Source organism: Macadamia integrifolia, unplaced genomic scaffold, assembly GCF_013358625.1.
Source record: "Macadamia integrifolia cultivar HAES 741 unplaced genomic scaffold, SCU_Mint_v3 scaffold1178, whole genome shotgun sequence".
Taxonomy (NCBI): domain Eukaryota; kingdom Viridiplantae; phylum Streptophyta; class Magnoliopsida; order Proteales; family Proteaceae; genus Macadamia; species Macadamia integrifolia.
Genome location: NW_024868110.1, coordinates 51112 through 66482, shown reverse-complemented (window position 1 = coordinate 66482; position 15371 = coordinate 51112). Strand labels below are relative to the sequence as shown.

Genomic DNA, 15371 nt, shown 5'->3' with positions numbered 1-15371 from the left:
CATCTTATTTTATTCTATAAATGGGTTCATTTTCCCATTAAAAAAAAAAAAAAAAAAAAAAGTTCTCGACCCCTCTAATCATGAGTCCTTATTTTGGGCTTATTTAGAAGAAAAAAAGGATTCCTAATTAATAGAGAGAAGTAGGGTTGAGCACCTCTAATGATATAATTGTCCATCTGATAAAAATTTTATATAAGGAATAAAGTTTTTTGTCCGAGAACGACTCTGCATCTGCATCTAATAACCATTGTGCCCCTCCTAGGGTAGCGTGCACCTATGCTTGGGTGTAAGGACTACTCTGGGATATAAAACTCTACTCTTTTTATAATTATATTTGGTAACAATTACAAAAGTTTCCTTTCAAAATTTGATATATAATTGTCACATCCCTTCCATTTATTTTCCATTTCAACCAAATGTTGAGTCATACACAGGGAAAGAACACAATCCTTGTGATGGAATCTTGTCAAAAAAATTTTTTTTTTTTGATCTGGATTTGGATTTGGATTTGATACTTACAAGTAGCAAGCACCTTGACTTATTTGAGACTTGCTGGTTAATCATGAGTTAAGAGAGAATGGAATGTAAGCATTCCCAGAAATGCATTAAACTGCCTCACAGAAGCTCTTTGAATCAATTCAGTAAGCTGTCTAAAGTAGATGTCCCATCACCTTCCAGGGGAAATAGTGCTCTCAAGGACCCTTTCTTTCTCTTTTGAACTTGATCACTTATCACTTCAAAGATGCAAACACACTTAAAATCACATAAAACCTCTATGTTAAAATATCTAATTATTTGACTAGTCAATTCTGTTGATCTTTCCTTGCTTAAACCCAGGAGCCCAGAAATAAGTTGGGCTCCAGTTGTAGTCAAACATCAACAAAACAAATTCAGGCTGAAGCCTGGACCATAGACTTCCCAGCCAAGCATCAATAAATAAGAACCACCCAAGAACAGTCATCTACTGAAAAATGTGTTTTTATCTTGAGAAAGAAACTTGAAAAATAAATTACACTATGCTGTGTTTGGTAGTCATTCTTAGTATGCATTCAAGGTCGATTCGCATTCTCAGGCAGCGTAAGACAATCTATAACCTGTTTCTGCCATTCCAGTCTTCTATTCCTACATGCCAAAGGTTTTCCCGAATGCAAATTACCAAAGCACCCAACGTATTCTTCTCTGAGGATTACAGCACCAAAGCATGGCTTACTTTAAGTTTAACAACACTTATATTAAATTATAAAGAATTCAGTACATCTCAATGTTCAACCACACCAAAAGCTAGTAACTTTTTCCCTTCGGTAATTTTGTAATTTTTGACACTCCACACACTCTTGCTCTGTATCAAGGACCGTGTCTATACCTAATAACCCATCTGAATCAACGAAGAAAGCTTTGTTGTTGTTATGCATCCTATTGACAATGCCACCAACTAATCACCAACAGCTATTACATATCATATAACTTCAGTAGACCGCATTGAAAACACCTGCAATATCTATCAACTTCCAGAATTTATTTCCTAAATTTTTCACCATCAGGACATTATTAGTGACTAGAAAATTTTAGACATTGCTGCCAATGCAAAATCCTGAGAATGAACTATGACACAACCTTGACTTCGCTTCGTTTATGTCCCAAGCAGCTTTTTCCATCTGGCATAACCCAGCATGAGCAGAAAAAGCATGAAACACATTGCTGAGATTCCTCCAACAAAGGGGCCAAAGATGCCATTGATGCTAAACCATTGGCAGTTCAAGTTCATGCCAAATGCTCCGGCTATCAAGGTCTCAACAGCTATGGCAAATGATGCTATGGTTAATGTCAACTGGAGCTGAATAAGTTCATTTCTCTGGTTGTCAAGTTGGATGTTGACATAGTCCTCTGTGTCATCAATGTATTCCCGTACCTTCAATTACACGAGGGAGAGAGGAAAACAGAGAGAGAGTGAAAAAGCTGAAATGATCAATCAGAAGTTTAATGAACAAACAACAAATCCACTACTACCACGGCATAATAAATATCATGGACACAACCCTTTACCAGTTTACATGCATGTGAAATTAGAAGCTTAGACATACAAGAGTGTGAATACTTGGTGACATGTTCACATGCAATAGATGCAAACGCTTGCATCATACAAGGAAGCTTAATTTATAACCAGCAAAGCTAGTGAAAGTCTTTCAAGAAAACTAGAATCTAAGCAACAGAAATAGTCCAACTTTTTTTTTCCATATCCGATGAATTAGAAAAAAAAGACTCACACATTTCACGATGATAACATAAATCTAAGGAGCAGTTTCTAAAACCTGAAAAACTAACAAAGATATAGGAAGGTGCCAGCAGCACAGCTGTTAAGGGCCTTGGCTGGTTGTAGCCAGGTCTTGGGATCAAATCCCGCCTATACTTCTCTCCTTCATTCTTTCCCCCAGTAAAAAAAAAGTCTGAAAGACTTACAAAATATAGAGAAACAGATTAAAGAGGCAATACATGTTTAGTCATAAAAGGAAGAAGATACATCCATAGCCTAGGTGTGGAGACAGAATAGGAAGGGATGGAGAGGGAGGGAGGGAAGCAGATCACCACTAAAAATATGCTAGATCAGTCTACACATATTAATGCTATTCTCCATAAGGGAAATTGAACTCACTGATAATATCTTATTACGAGTTCCATCTAGTTGCATGAAATAAGCCTCAAGCAACATCTCCAGATCTTCTACGTCATGATCATCTGAATAATTGCTAGTACCCATACTTGCACTCCTATAAGAACTAAGCCGACGAAGGTTAGGTGCATTAGTGACGATGCTATTTGAAGCCACCGTTGCCATCAATGCTTCATACTGCTGACTTTGGATCCACTTCCGTGTTAGATACAACTGAGCCATATCTTCATTGTCATCTAAAAGATGTTCAATCTCATCCCTCACCTGCAAGAGTGGAGATAGCCATCACTAATTGGGTCATAATGAAACATAACATTGATACAAATCCAAATTTACTGCATAGACATAAATATTTTTCCATGCAAATATTCATAAATTTAAAAAGTAAACAGCAAAAATAAGCTGCATTTAACCCCATCCTTTGGGGGGGGGGGGGGGGAAGCTTACACAATGAGCACATGTAAAGACAAAAACAATGGTTTCAATGTTCATCAGCCAGTTGCTGTGGTCAACTTGATCATTTATCTCAATCCCTCAAACGCTTTAAAATAAGATAAATACTTAATATTCCATGAGTTGATTGTCCAAAGTCTCGAGTCTTGTTTCTTAAACCCTTAATTATCACTCTGAACTCTTCAAACCTAACTCTCCCATCCCCTACTGTCACTGCAACACTTGTGATGGTCTAACGAAGTCATGTGAGAATGAGTAAGGTACATAAAATGAATCATTATTCTATTTTTAATCCATTAGTATCTAATCTAAGTGCCAGTTCCAATTTCAACTACTTATATCTAGGCCAGAGCCACCACACTGGGTTGAATAACTGCGGGAATAAGCCAATAGCATATCATACTCCCAGAAAGGGGCAAAAGGAGTAATAAGACGTATAGAAAATAATCATTAAAGAAAACAACTAAAATCCATCAGCCTTACCTTCTGTACATTTGCAAGTAAACGGGTAAGGTTGCTTTTCAAACTTCGGACACGTTCAAGATTCTTAGTGCTAACATTCCTTGCTAGTTCATCCAGGACAGGATAAGCATCTCTCTCAAGGCCTGCAACACTATTATCTAAATATGTACAAACAAACTCTAATGCAATCTCCAGGACCTGAAACTCAAATGGAAGCTCGTGTTGTACACCTTCAGCTGCTTCAGGAACATGCAACCACTGTTCACCAGGTGAAGGACGGCTTTCTTCTTGGCCGGCCTCTTGAATTCTAAATGGGCTTTTATGTCGAAGTTGTTGCTTTAGTTGATCCACAAAAGGTATAACGTCTTGACACAGAGGTTCAAGCAACAGCACTTCTTCAGCAGTTACTATGGCCTTTATGAACTCTAAATTGACAACCATGGCTCTTTCTCTGGCTACAGAAAACCGAAAGTAAAGACACTGAAAATTTTGCTCCATTTATGATGAAGACTACAAATCAACAGAATCTCAAGATTAGAAGACAAAAGAGAGATGTTTCAGAAAGAAGCTCTCACTAGCATACCTCCTTTATTAGAGAGCAAGAACTAGAACTTTCATTTTCATAAACACAAGCAGGAAAAATATGAACAATGTAACAAAGAATAACAACAGAATAAAACAAAACAGATTCTCTCGAAGGAACAGTTTTCTACCATTTTATATGGTGCATCTGGACGGATTTGGTTCTTGCAAGAGAAACTCAATTCTTAGGGAAAAAAAGAAAAGAAAAAACACCAATTGGCTAGGTAAGAAACAGTTAAGTCAGGTTGTATATACAAAATACTGATCAAGGACTAGAAGTTTAATTTTCAAGAAACAATAAAGACCAACAACAAATATTATCTGCATGTCAAGAACTCGTCCAGAATGTGTGAACTGTCAAACAGTAAAGTAATAGCCAGTGGATAGCAAAAGGACCCAACCAGAACTCAGGAACTTCACAAGAGAATTACATACATGTAAGACATCTTTTAATACAACAACCAAAACCTTATCCCAGTGGATATCCGTAGAATGTTTTGCTAGATTCTGTTTTCCCTCCTAGTTCCTCTACGCACCCTCTCTGTGTTTAATATTGGTGATTTCTTTGTTGACAAACTATTGATTTGTTGGGTTCCTCCTCTGATGAATATTGGGCTCAGGAATCTTTTGGCTAACACGGGGATGTTGTCTAGTGGGCCTTTGACCTCCACAATACTATGATAAACCCTGGATCAGGGCAGAAATTTTTATGAGTCCAGGCCTAAAATCCATATAACCAATCTACGAATACCAAGCCCAACCTAGGCATGGGGGTATTGGGTTTTGAAAAACAAATGACCCAATTTTTCAGAGGTCGGAGATGGGGTTTGTGATCTTCACTAGGATTCAAGAGCTCTTTACCTGTGAAAGAGAGTTATTTCCAAAAACCAATTGTAACTTTCCTCTTACCATCTTCAATGGTAGAGGAATGCCACTTAAGTATTTGCTGGAAGATGATCGAGCGAATGCAGATCCAGAACACACTCTTTCTCTTCCATAGTTATCAAGGCGTCTAGATGGTTTTCTTGTGGTCTAGGCAATTGTTGCCTTAGTGCAAGGCGCCTTGAAATGGTATCAAACCAGGTTTGGCACTTATTAATTTAAGTAAATGATTTATAATTATTATTTCACCTACTTAAGATATTATTCATAAATAAGCAAACACCCCCTATTTGAAACCAATAAAAGAGGTCCAAAATCAAATCCCAAAAGGATAAAAAAGTCAACCCCTCGTTCAAGTGTGAGCATTGTGGAAAATCCCTACACACTAAAGAAACTTGTTGGGACCTACATGAGCGTCCCCCTACACAAACACCTGGTGGTAAACAAGGGGGAGCCAAGGTTCACACTTCCAGGCCATATATGGACAATTTTCTCTCTCACACAAGATGACATTGCAGCCTTCCGACAGGTCATGACACAGTTGGGCAGCTCTTCTCCCACAACTACATCTTCCCTTACTCTGCTAGACACTTCAGCCTCTGCTCTCCATGCCTCTACTTCCGCAACTTCGTCCTCTTAGGTCAATGATTCTGGCACACTACCGATCACATGACCAGTATCTCTAAGTTTTATGACTCCTATACTACTTGCTCTGGTAGAGATAAAGTTTAAATTACTGATGATTCCCTATCTTCTATCACTGGCAAGTAATGTTCATGTCACTTCCTCCATATCCTTTGATTCTATTTTTCATGTCCAAAATTTTGCTATTAATCTTCTTTGAGTTCTCTTAGTGAGTCATTTAACCAAGTTTTTAAACTGTTGCTTTACTATCTTTCCTTCTCATTGTCTGCTTTAGGATTTGGTGACGAAGACGATTATTGGCAGTGGATGTAAGGAGAATGGCCTTTACTTTCTTAAGCCCAGACCATCCTTTTTAAAATAAACACAAACATTTTTTGTGGGCATCGTGACAATAGTTTTCAATACTGTGATGCTTTGGCATCGATGTCCCAGGCAGGATTTGAAATTCTGGCTGAATAGAGAAGATTTTGACTACTCACAAACCGTAGCTCAGATGGAGTTCAAACTTGGAATCGATGAAGGTCCTATATAGATCAACAAACTCTCAAAAGATGAGACAATTCTGATGGTTGAATTGAGAGTAATGTAGTCAACATGAATATGGAAATATTTGACAATTCTTCAGAAACTAGGGTTCCCGGCATCGGATGATCCTCAAAATTGGAGTGAAGATCACTTGTAACTTGTCTAGTTGTCTTCCAAAAGATGGGCTTGAACTGCTGGGTGGTTTGGGAGATATGGAAGAAATCGATTGGAGACCAAAATCCTGACACTAGCTGATTTCGATCTCTCCTCTTGGCTGCTTCAATTCGATCTTTTGATGAGGTATCTAAACATAAACAAGCTTGTTATGATCATTCAAACACTCTCTCACAGTAAACAAATAAAAATGAAAAGAAAGAAAAGAAAAAGAATCGATGGAGGGGTTCAGAAGGGAAGAAAAGACTTAGTGAATGGGCATCTCACCCTTTTGGTTTAGGCATCTCACCCAACTGCATCCCACAGCACAACAACATAAGTCATCTTTTCTTGTTTAACTCAAATCTGTCTTTTCATTATAATTGATGGCTTTAAATAGCCTTATAATGCTTGGACACGAAGACATAACAAAAAATGAAACTAATGCTGGAAATAAAACCTTCTAACTTAACTTCTAACTTGCTAACCAAGTAAGAATAAATTAGAAAGTAACAATATTGATAAAAAGGAAACTAACCTAAGTTACAACTAGAACCTACTTGACAAACAAAATCGGAAACTTACTCCAAAAAGGAAACTAACATAATTTGGTAAGTAACTGCTAACTTGAAGACTAAGAAAACATAAGAGACTACTATAGGGACCTTCTTGAAGGCTAACCCCACACCCTAACTTGTCCTTTGACTGGTCCACACACAAGCCAGAAGAGGACAGAAATATGAAAGCTCACAGGTGAAGGAATTGGAAACTTTGGCTGCTGCAGCTGGCTGGATTGATGTGCAGCAAGGCAAGCTTCTGGAAGACTCCAAGCTGGAACTAAAACTGAAGTAAATAGCCATAGGGGTGCTGATTTGATGGCCCTACTAGATGGGCCAGAATCTGGACAAAATCTGGAACCAGCTGGAGCAGTCGAGCAGCCTACAAGCTGGCTGTTCTTCTTCTTTGAATGAGACCAGGATGGGGGTCTTCCAGGACCTATGTAGTCCTTTGACAGCCCTATCTACATCAATTGCTGCACTAGTTTTCTTCTGTTTTTAGTTCTCATGAATTTCAATGTGAACCATGTTTATTTGCTAAACATTGTCGGTCTCATTATCCTTATCTTGGTCATTGATCTACTACTCATTTTGATATTGTACACACTGATGTTTAAGGACCTTCTCCCACTACCACTTTGTTTGATTATCTTGTCACTTTCATTGATGATTTCTCATGTACTATTCGCGTATTTCTGTTGAAACATAAAAATGATGTCGATGACGCTTTTAAGAATTTTTACCATATGGCATGCACCCAATTTGACACTAAGCTCAAGATTGTCTGATCTGACAAGGGGGTGAATACATGTATGGGGGGGGCTCCAATTTTTTTTTACTGATAATGGTATTGTAAATCAGCTTGCATATGTTGATACCCCTTAGAATGGGGTGGATAAGCGAAAAAATCACCTTCTGTTAGAAACGACAAGAAGCTTGTTGTTTGGTATGCATGTCCCTAAGAATTTTTGGTTTGATGCTCCTTGCTGCCACCTTCTTCATTAACTGTATGCCCTCCTCTATTTTTGGCATTAAATTCCCTATGGAAATCTTGTCTCCCACTGCATCTGTTTTTTCTCTCCCTTGTAAAGTATATTGGTGTGTGTGCTATGTTCACCTTAACAAATCTACACGTACTAAGTTTGATTCTAAGGCTCTCAAATGTGTCTTTTATGGCTACTCTCTGGCTAAAAATGCTATCATCCATCTTCACGGAAGAGCCTTATCTCCAAGTGATGTTACATCTATGAGTCAGTTCCTTTTTTTATCTCCCTCTAGACTACCTCTTCAGGGGGAGAGTGGGTGAGACGATGAAGAGGTAGTTAATCATCACCAGTTGCCTATTCTCCCCTTTCTCTATGATGTTGGGAAAACCCAGGGATGTGGATGTTGATGATCGTGCCCAGATCAAAACCAGGGGGAGCTGATATAGAAGGGGAACTGATGCGGATCCGGATTCCAAGGACCGAAATCGGATCGCTTATGGCCCACAAGAATGACCAAAATCTCAAATTTAATGGTTGAAGGGTATTCTTGTAATTTCATAAACAAGCAGGGCCTTAGAAATAATTATAAGGTAGATGGGGTAGTTCTAGAACTAAAACTTCAATACAAAGGCTTATTCTGAATTTTACCAAAGAGAAAAGGGGTTATGGAATATAACTTTTGGGAACAAGGGCTTAATTGTCATAACAGGGAAAATTCTTTTAAAATAAAAAGAACCTGTTCTTCTTCTTCTTCTTGTCGTGAGAACCAGAAACCAGCGGACAGAAAAAAAAAATTCCGATCGGTAGAACTCCTTCGATAGGGCTTGGTTTGACCTGAAATTCAGGTAATGAATCACAGAAGCAAGATGATTGTAGACCCAGCTTCGACAAGCCTCAACAGTTCCCAAATCAGACCTGTCGTGAACCTGCAACTGATTCTGGCGGTAAACTTCAACTCAGGCCTGAAGCTGGACTTCGAACTCAGGTTGGAGGAGGGCTTTGGAACTGGGACTTTGCGGGTTATTTCTCCAAAGGAAAAGGAACCTACGACCAAGGTTTCTAGGCTAATCGACTCTGGCTGAAGATTCAGTAAAACCTTGTTCTGAACCTGGTAGTATCGCCCAGAACAGAATATTCCCAGGTGAGAGACATATATCGCAGGGAAATAGGTAAAAAGGATTAGAAAGAAGAAGAAGATAAGAAAGGGAAGAGAAGAGGGATTTCAGAGAGAGGCATGGAAGGGGAAAGCATTCACGGCAGCCATGGTTTCACCCAAAAATACTCTTTCAAATTCATTCAATTCTCAAAACTGAAATTTCTCCATGAGTACATGTCCAATATAAAGGAAAAATTAGACAATTAATGGCAACTTACTTGAAAATAGAAACTAATCTATATAGCAACTAAATAAAAATCAAATCTAAATTAAAATACTATCAAACTAATTTCTAAACCAAAAAAGGAAAGTAAATGGTAAAATTCTCAAATCAAAGAGATCCCTTCCATCGCCCAACTGCATCAGGAACCTAGCCTTGATGGAGGTGACAAGCAGCAGGAGGTACTGGTATACAAGAGAAGAGAAAGGAAGACCTGCCAACAGTCCTCTTCAAATCCACTTCCTTTGTCTCCTACTTTTTAATCAGGCACACTCTTTCTCTTCCTTCTGACTTAGATCTCCCCATTATTGTTTAGAAAGGAACAAGGGCCTGCACTAACCCTATAGCCAAGTTTGTTTCCTATGATGTAATCCTCCAATAGGTCTTTCTTATTCAGCTGACCTTTCTCCAGTTCCAATTACCAAGAATTTCAATGAGGCCATGACTAGCTCCAAGTGGAAGGAAGCAATGAGTGAGGAAATGGCTCTTGAGAAGAACTATACCTGGGATCTTGTTGATCTTCCAAAAGGAAGAGTGCTAATAAGTTGCAGATGGGTTTACTCAATCAAATACCAATCATATGACGCCATTAAATATAAGTCTAGGTTAGTAGCTAAAGGATGTAGTCAAGTGGCTAAGCACAACTCGATAAGAGTTCTTTTATCACTAGGTACCAACTAGGATTGGCCACCATATCAGTTGGATTTGAAGAATGCCTTTCTCCATGGGGAATTGGTAGAAGAAGCGTATATGCAAGTTCCTCCAGGCCTCAAGTTTCCCACGGATGAAGGTAAAGTATTCCTGATGGAGGGCCGGTGGGGGTAGGTAAGAATTCCTAAGATGAACTCAGAGTTGCAGGGGAGGGAGAGAAGATTCGCATAAGAAAAGGGGGGGGGGAAGAGAATCGCACATAGTAGCCCGTAGGCTCTTCACCAAAACCAATCTCAATTCATTCTTCATTCTCTGATTTGTCCAATGGTTACAACCATTATATAGAGAAAATAAAGACATAAAAAGGAAATCAACTGAAATAGGAAGCTACCACAACTAAGCAACCGACTCTACTAAGACTCTCTAAATCTTACGTGAACTCAACTTGCTAAAATAAAGTGAATAAATCAAATAAAACATAATCTACTAAATAAGGTAAATTCCTAAAATCCTACTAGACCCAAAACCATTATGAATCTGGTTCATCTCTATCCAGAAACCCAAATGGGTATGGATCGATCCATGGGCGGTCCATGGGTGTGCATCTGCATCAACTCCTCCGGAATTGAGAAAAACTCATCCACGAGTTTTGTAGAATGGAAGAATCCACACCAATCTATTAGCATCCATCCTTCCTTGTATGAAGTTACCATCGAAGCCATGATCGAATGTTATGAAATCTACGACACGAAGTTCATTGGTGAAGTAGTGGCTTGGAAAAATAAAATTGATCGGTTCACTCAAGAGATCAACTGATTTAAATTTTTCCACAAGTTGACTTAAATTCTTCTGGCTCATCCACTTGTTGCCCAATGATTGTAGCACATAGTTGAAGGTAGAGTGTATACAGTCATATGTGACCAGTGTTTGGGCTTTGATGTCCTTGTTGTGTTGTAAATCTCATCAAGCTTCTCTTGAATCAATTGCATTTGTTGACGGATATCCAATAAAAGATCTAAATCCATCGGCCAGATTTGCTATTCGGAATCACTATGGACCCACTATGGCAAGGGAACACTCCAAGAGATGACAAAATAGTGAATATATGGAAGATTTGACAACAATGGAAAACTTGTAATTAAATTGAAATCCCTTAATAAGTGGCAGAATCCAAACTATAAGGAAAGTCAATTAGGAACAAGAGAACAAAGCTTATAAGGTCGGGTAGGGGTAAACTTGGAAGTAAAGTAGAAAACAGGACCGACTATGCTAGAGAAGAAAGGCAAGGGTAGTATGGAAAAACCAAAACTAATTAAAGTAAAATAGGAATCGTGGGTGTGGGGTTTTGATACTGAAAAAGGGAAAAGATCTTCTCTCCCATGGAATCAGTGAAGAAGAAACCAACAAGAAGCTGGGTTGCAATAGAGGAGGTAGGGGATCGACGACTTCCTGGAAGGGAGCTGCAACTCTGATTGACGAGGCAACCTACGGTGGGAGGGTGGAACACTGAGAAAATCAGGTAAGTAAAAAAATCTGTCTTTTTTTTTTTTGTTCCTGCCTCTTGATCTCTCTTCTCTTCTTCTCTTCTTCTCTTCTTCTGTTGCCTTTTTTTATTATTTGGTTACTCGAACCCTAGTAGGGAGGGGTTTCGATTGAGGCATAGAAGGAAAAAAAAAAAAAGGAAAGGTAGTGGGGTTTTATTGGGGCAAGAGCAAAGGGAGTGTAGGGTTCTAGTTCGAAGACCTTTTTTTTCAAATTGGAATCCCAGAAGAAGGTTTTCAATCGAAGGAGGAAAAGAAAAATAGATGGCAGAGGAGTTGGTTTGTGGGTTCAGTATGGTCAAACAGATGGGATTTCGGCTTTTTTTTTTTTTTGTGACATAGAACTTAACAAAAGAATGGGGAGGAGATGGGAAGAAGGGAAACAGGGAGAGAATGAAGGAAGGATCCTTCGGCTCTGATACCACTTGATGGAGGGCCGGTGGAAGCAGGGAAGAATCCCTGGGATGAACTAGAGTTGCAAGGAAGGGAGAGAAGATTCGCATAAGGGGGGGAGAATCACACACACACTAGTCCATAGGCTCTTCACCAAAATCAATCTCAATTCATTCTTTTATTCTCTAATTTGTCCAATGGTTATAACCATTATATAGGGAAAATAAAGACAAAGGAAAATCAACTGAAATAGGAAACTACCATAACTAAGCAAACCGACTCTACTAAGACTAAATTCTACGTGAAGCCAACTTGCTAAAATAAAAAGAATAAAATCAATAAAAAGCCAATCTTCCTGAATAAGGTAAATTCCTAAAATATTACTAGACCCAAAACCAATATAGATCTATTTCATCTCTGTCTGGAAACCCAAACGGGTATGGATCAGTCCATGGGTGTGCATCTACATCAATGCCGCTTTAAGAAAGCCCTCTACGGTCTTAAACAATCCTCAAAAGCTTGGTTTTGTGAGCTTCAGATAGGCTATTATGAAGAATGGATACACCTAAAGTCAAGTTGACCATACACTGTTCATTTGTCAAGGTAGTGGTAATATTAAAATGTTAATTGTCTATGCGGATGATATTGTAGTAACTGGGAATAACCGAGAGGAAATAAATAGACTCTAATCCAACTTAGATCAACAGCTTGAAATTAAACACAACGAAAGTTTGTGCTAGACCTTTTGAAGGAGACAAGGATGTTGGGTTATAAACTCGCGACTCACCTAGTGATCAAAATCATAAACTAGGTGACAATGGTGGAAATCCTCAAATTGATTCAGGGAAGTATCAAAGACTTGTGGGGAAGTTCATCCATCTCCCTTACTCATCTGGATATTGCTTGTGTTTTCAGGGTAGTAAGACAGTTCATGCATGCACCTAAGAGTGGGCATTTAGATGTTGTGGATCATATTCTCAAGTACTTGAAGTCCAGTTTAGGAAAAGGACTATTGTTCTCAAGATATGACCATATGAAAATTGAGGGATATACTGATGCGGATCAGGTAGGCTCCATTGTGGATAGGAAGTCTACATCAGGATAGTGTACTATGTGCCTTTATAGATGGGAAGCTGATTACTTGGGGAAGTAAGAAGCAATTTATGGTGGCTAGGTCAAATGAAAAGGTAGAAATTAGAGCCATGGCATGTGAAGTATGTGAATTCCTATGGTTGAAGAAACTAGTCTAAGAGATGGGGTTTGAGGATAAGGGCCCCATGCGGTTGTACTTTGACAATAAGGCTGACATTAGTATATCTCATAAACTGGTGCAACATCATTGTAGAAAATAAGTTGAAGTTGATTGAATCTGGCTACATTTGCACCCCCTTTGTTAAAATAGGAAATCAGCTGGTTGATGTATTCATCACAGGAATCAAATCTCTATAGTTTCATAGCCTCTTTAGCAAGCTGGGCATGTATGATATTTATTTTCCATCTTGAGGGGGAGTGTTAGAGTTCATATTGTAAGATTAGAATGGAAAATATAATGGGAAATAAGCACACATGTGTATTGGGTGTTAGTAAAGGGCATCTATGTCATTTTACTTTATTTTTACTTAATGTGAATGAATATAGGTGAGAAGCATCAACTACTGCCTCTCATCTTTTCCTGTGAGGCCTTTTTACCTTCCTCTCTTCATTATTTTCTTCCTTCTCTTCTTTCTTCTTTCTCCCTTTTCTTCTTGACCTCCATTGTTGTTGTACCATATTACAAATACAAACTTAAACAGTTTTCATGCATGGGGAAACAACAGGTTTCTTCCACTCAATGCACACGTTCTACAGAAAGCTTGTTCCTAAATATCTTACAACAAGGCCCATGACTTACCAAATTCAAGAGATGTAGACTTGTTTCCAAGATGATTTGCCTAACCATAGAAGACTGGATTGCTAAATACACATCCACTTCTCTTAGAAATACAAAGCCTAGCTCTTCTGTTAATTGTTATTCATAATAATAATAATAATAATAATAATAATAATAATAATAATAATAATAATAATAATAATAATAATAAAATAAGATGATGATTCGTTAATGAGGCTACAATCGACCACAGTAGATATCTAGATACATCTGAACTGTCTAATTAACAACTGAGACTCAACTTATTAACAGGTCCATCAGATGCAGCAAAATTCGGAGTCATTCCCACTACGAGGTAGTATGTAATTCAAACATGTCATCCAGACAGAAACGTCTATAGCATGACTGATGAAATGGAAGAGGGGAAAAACTAGTAATGCAATCAATTCAACTGAAGAGGAGCAAGACGGAGTCATACATGAAAATTAGTAGTACATAATCAAGTTGCCTCTCACCTCTCACCTAGTCTCATCGATCAATAGCAAAAAAAGAGCAAGTTGAGCGTTTTAAGCCACAGAGTTAATGACCCACAAAAGCACAAAACACACGAAACACAATCAATTAAATGAAACCCCAATAAAGCAATCACAAAACAGAAACACAAGAGCTCCACATTCAATTGCACAAGTAACAGGCCTAATTCTCCTTGATCCACTTGTATCATCCTTCCAATCGTTATTCAAAAATCAAATTCCTACCACACATGAACCTAAATCTCAGTCAAACAGAAGAATTCAAAAAAAATGATCATTTATTGAACGATGATTACCAAGTATATTGGAGGAGTGCGAAAAGACAGGACCAAGGATCCTCAAATCCCTCGCAGGAATGGATGCACGCTTGATGATGGCACTTTTGTCGCATTCAAGCAATTCAGTCTGACCACATCGATCGAAACGCATCCAGAGCCGTGATCCACCAGTCTTCTTCTTGCCCTTTGCAGGTACAACAGCGACGGAGGAGCTGTTGTTGGTGGTGGTGGTCGTGGTGTTATGAGCGTCGACGGAGGGGCTATTGTTGTTGGTATTAGCGTCGACTAGATGCAATTGCATCTCCGTCGTCTTCTTCGGCCGGCGCCGTCGTACCTTCCGAAGCCACGAAAAAGGCCCTTTTCCCATTCTCTCTCTCTCTCTCTCTCTCTCTCTCTCTCTCACGCATGCAGAGCTTGATTCTCCCTCGATCCCATAGGTGTGTTGGCCGATTACGTTTCTATAGTCTAAAGTGTGCCATATTCGCCAACGACGCCACTGTGCAGATTCTTGGGTGCATGCCCTCTCACATCTTATACATCCCATGGACCCACAACCTCTCTCCTCAATAAATGCAAAACTAGTGGCGTCGTATGAAATCCCCTCTCCCTATTGGGGGATAGAATAAGATGAAAGCGCTTGATCTTCGTATCACATACATCCTCATCTATTCGAGGTTGGATATCAACGATTTTGATCATTAATCTTGATTCGTAAACAAATAATTAGTTGCAGTATTATGGTGAGTGTTATATTATATTGATAAAACCCTCCCTAAAATAGAAGACAAAACTAATGCATCTCTCATAATATGTTTA

General features: G+C 38.7%; 1 protein-coding gene across 1 annotated transcript; it reads right to left on the bottom strand.

Moving 5' to 3' along the window:
- Window positions 1-1210: 1210 nt before the first annotated feature.
- LOC122063011 (magnesium transporter MRS2-4-like) lies at window positions 1211-15028 on the bottom strand. Its single transcript, XM_042626662.1, has 4 exons — window positions 14574-15028; window positions 3605-4038; window positions 2651-2932; window positions 1211-1909 (listed from the first exon to the last, which is right to left on the bottom strand). Exons 1-4 carry the CDS (start codon window positions 14920-14922, stop codon window positions 1631-1633), a joined length of 1344 nt encoding a protein of 447 aa, XP_042482596.1. The 5' UTR covers window positions 14923-15028; the 3' UTR covers window positions 1211-1630.
- Between the last annotated feature and the right edge of the window lie 343 nt (window positions 15029-15371).

What these genes read in the sequence shown, in the direction of transcription:
- LOC122063011 (XM_042626662.1), bottom strand. Translation starts at nt 14,922, where the DNA reads ATGGGAAAAGGGCCTTTTTCGTGGCTTCGGAAGGTACGACGGCGCCGG. An exon ending in TACTTGCAAATGTACAGAAG is followed by an intron (nt 2,933 to 3,604) that starts GTAAGGCTGATG and finishes CCACTCTTGCAG; the next exon opens with GTGAGGGATGAGATTGAACA. An exon ending in CTCGTAATAAGATATTATCA is followed by an intron (nt 1,910 to 2,650) that starts GTGAGTTCAATT and finishes GTGTAATTGAAG; the next exon opens with GTACGGGAATACATTGATGA.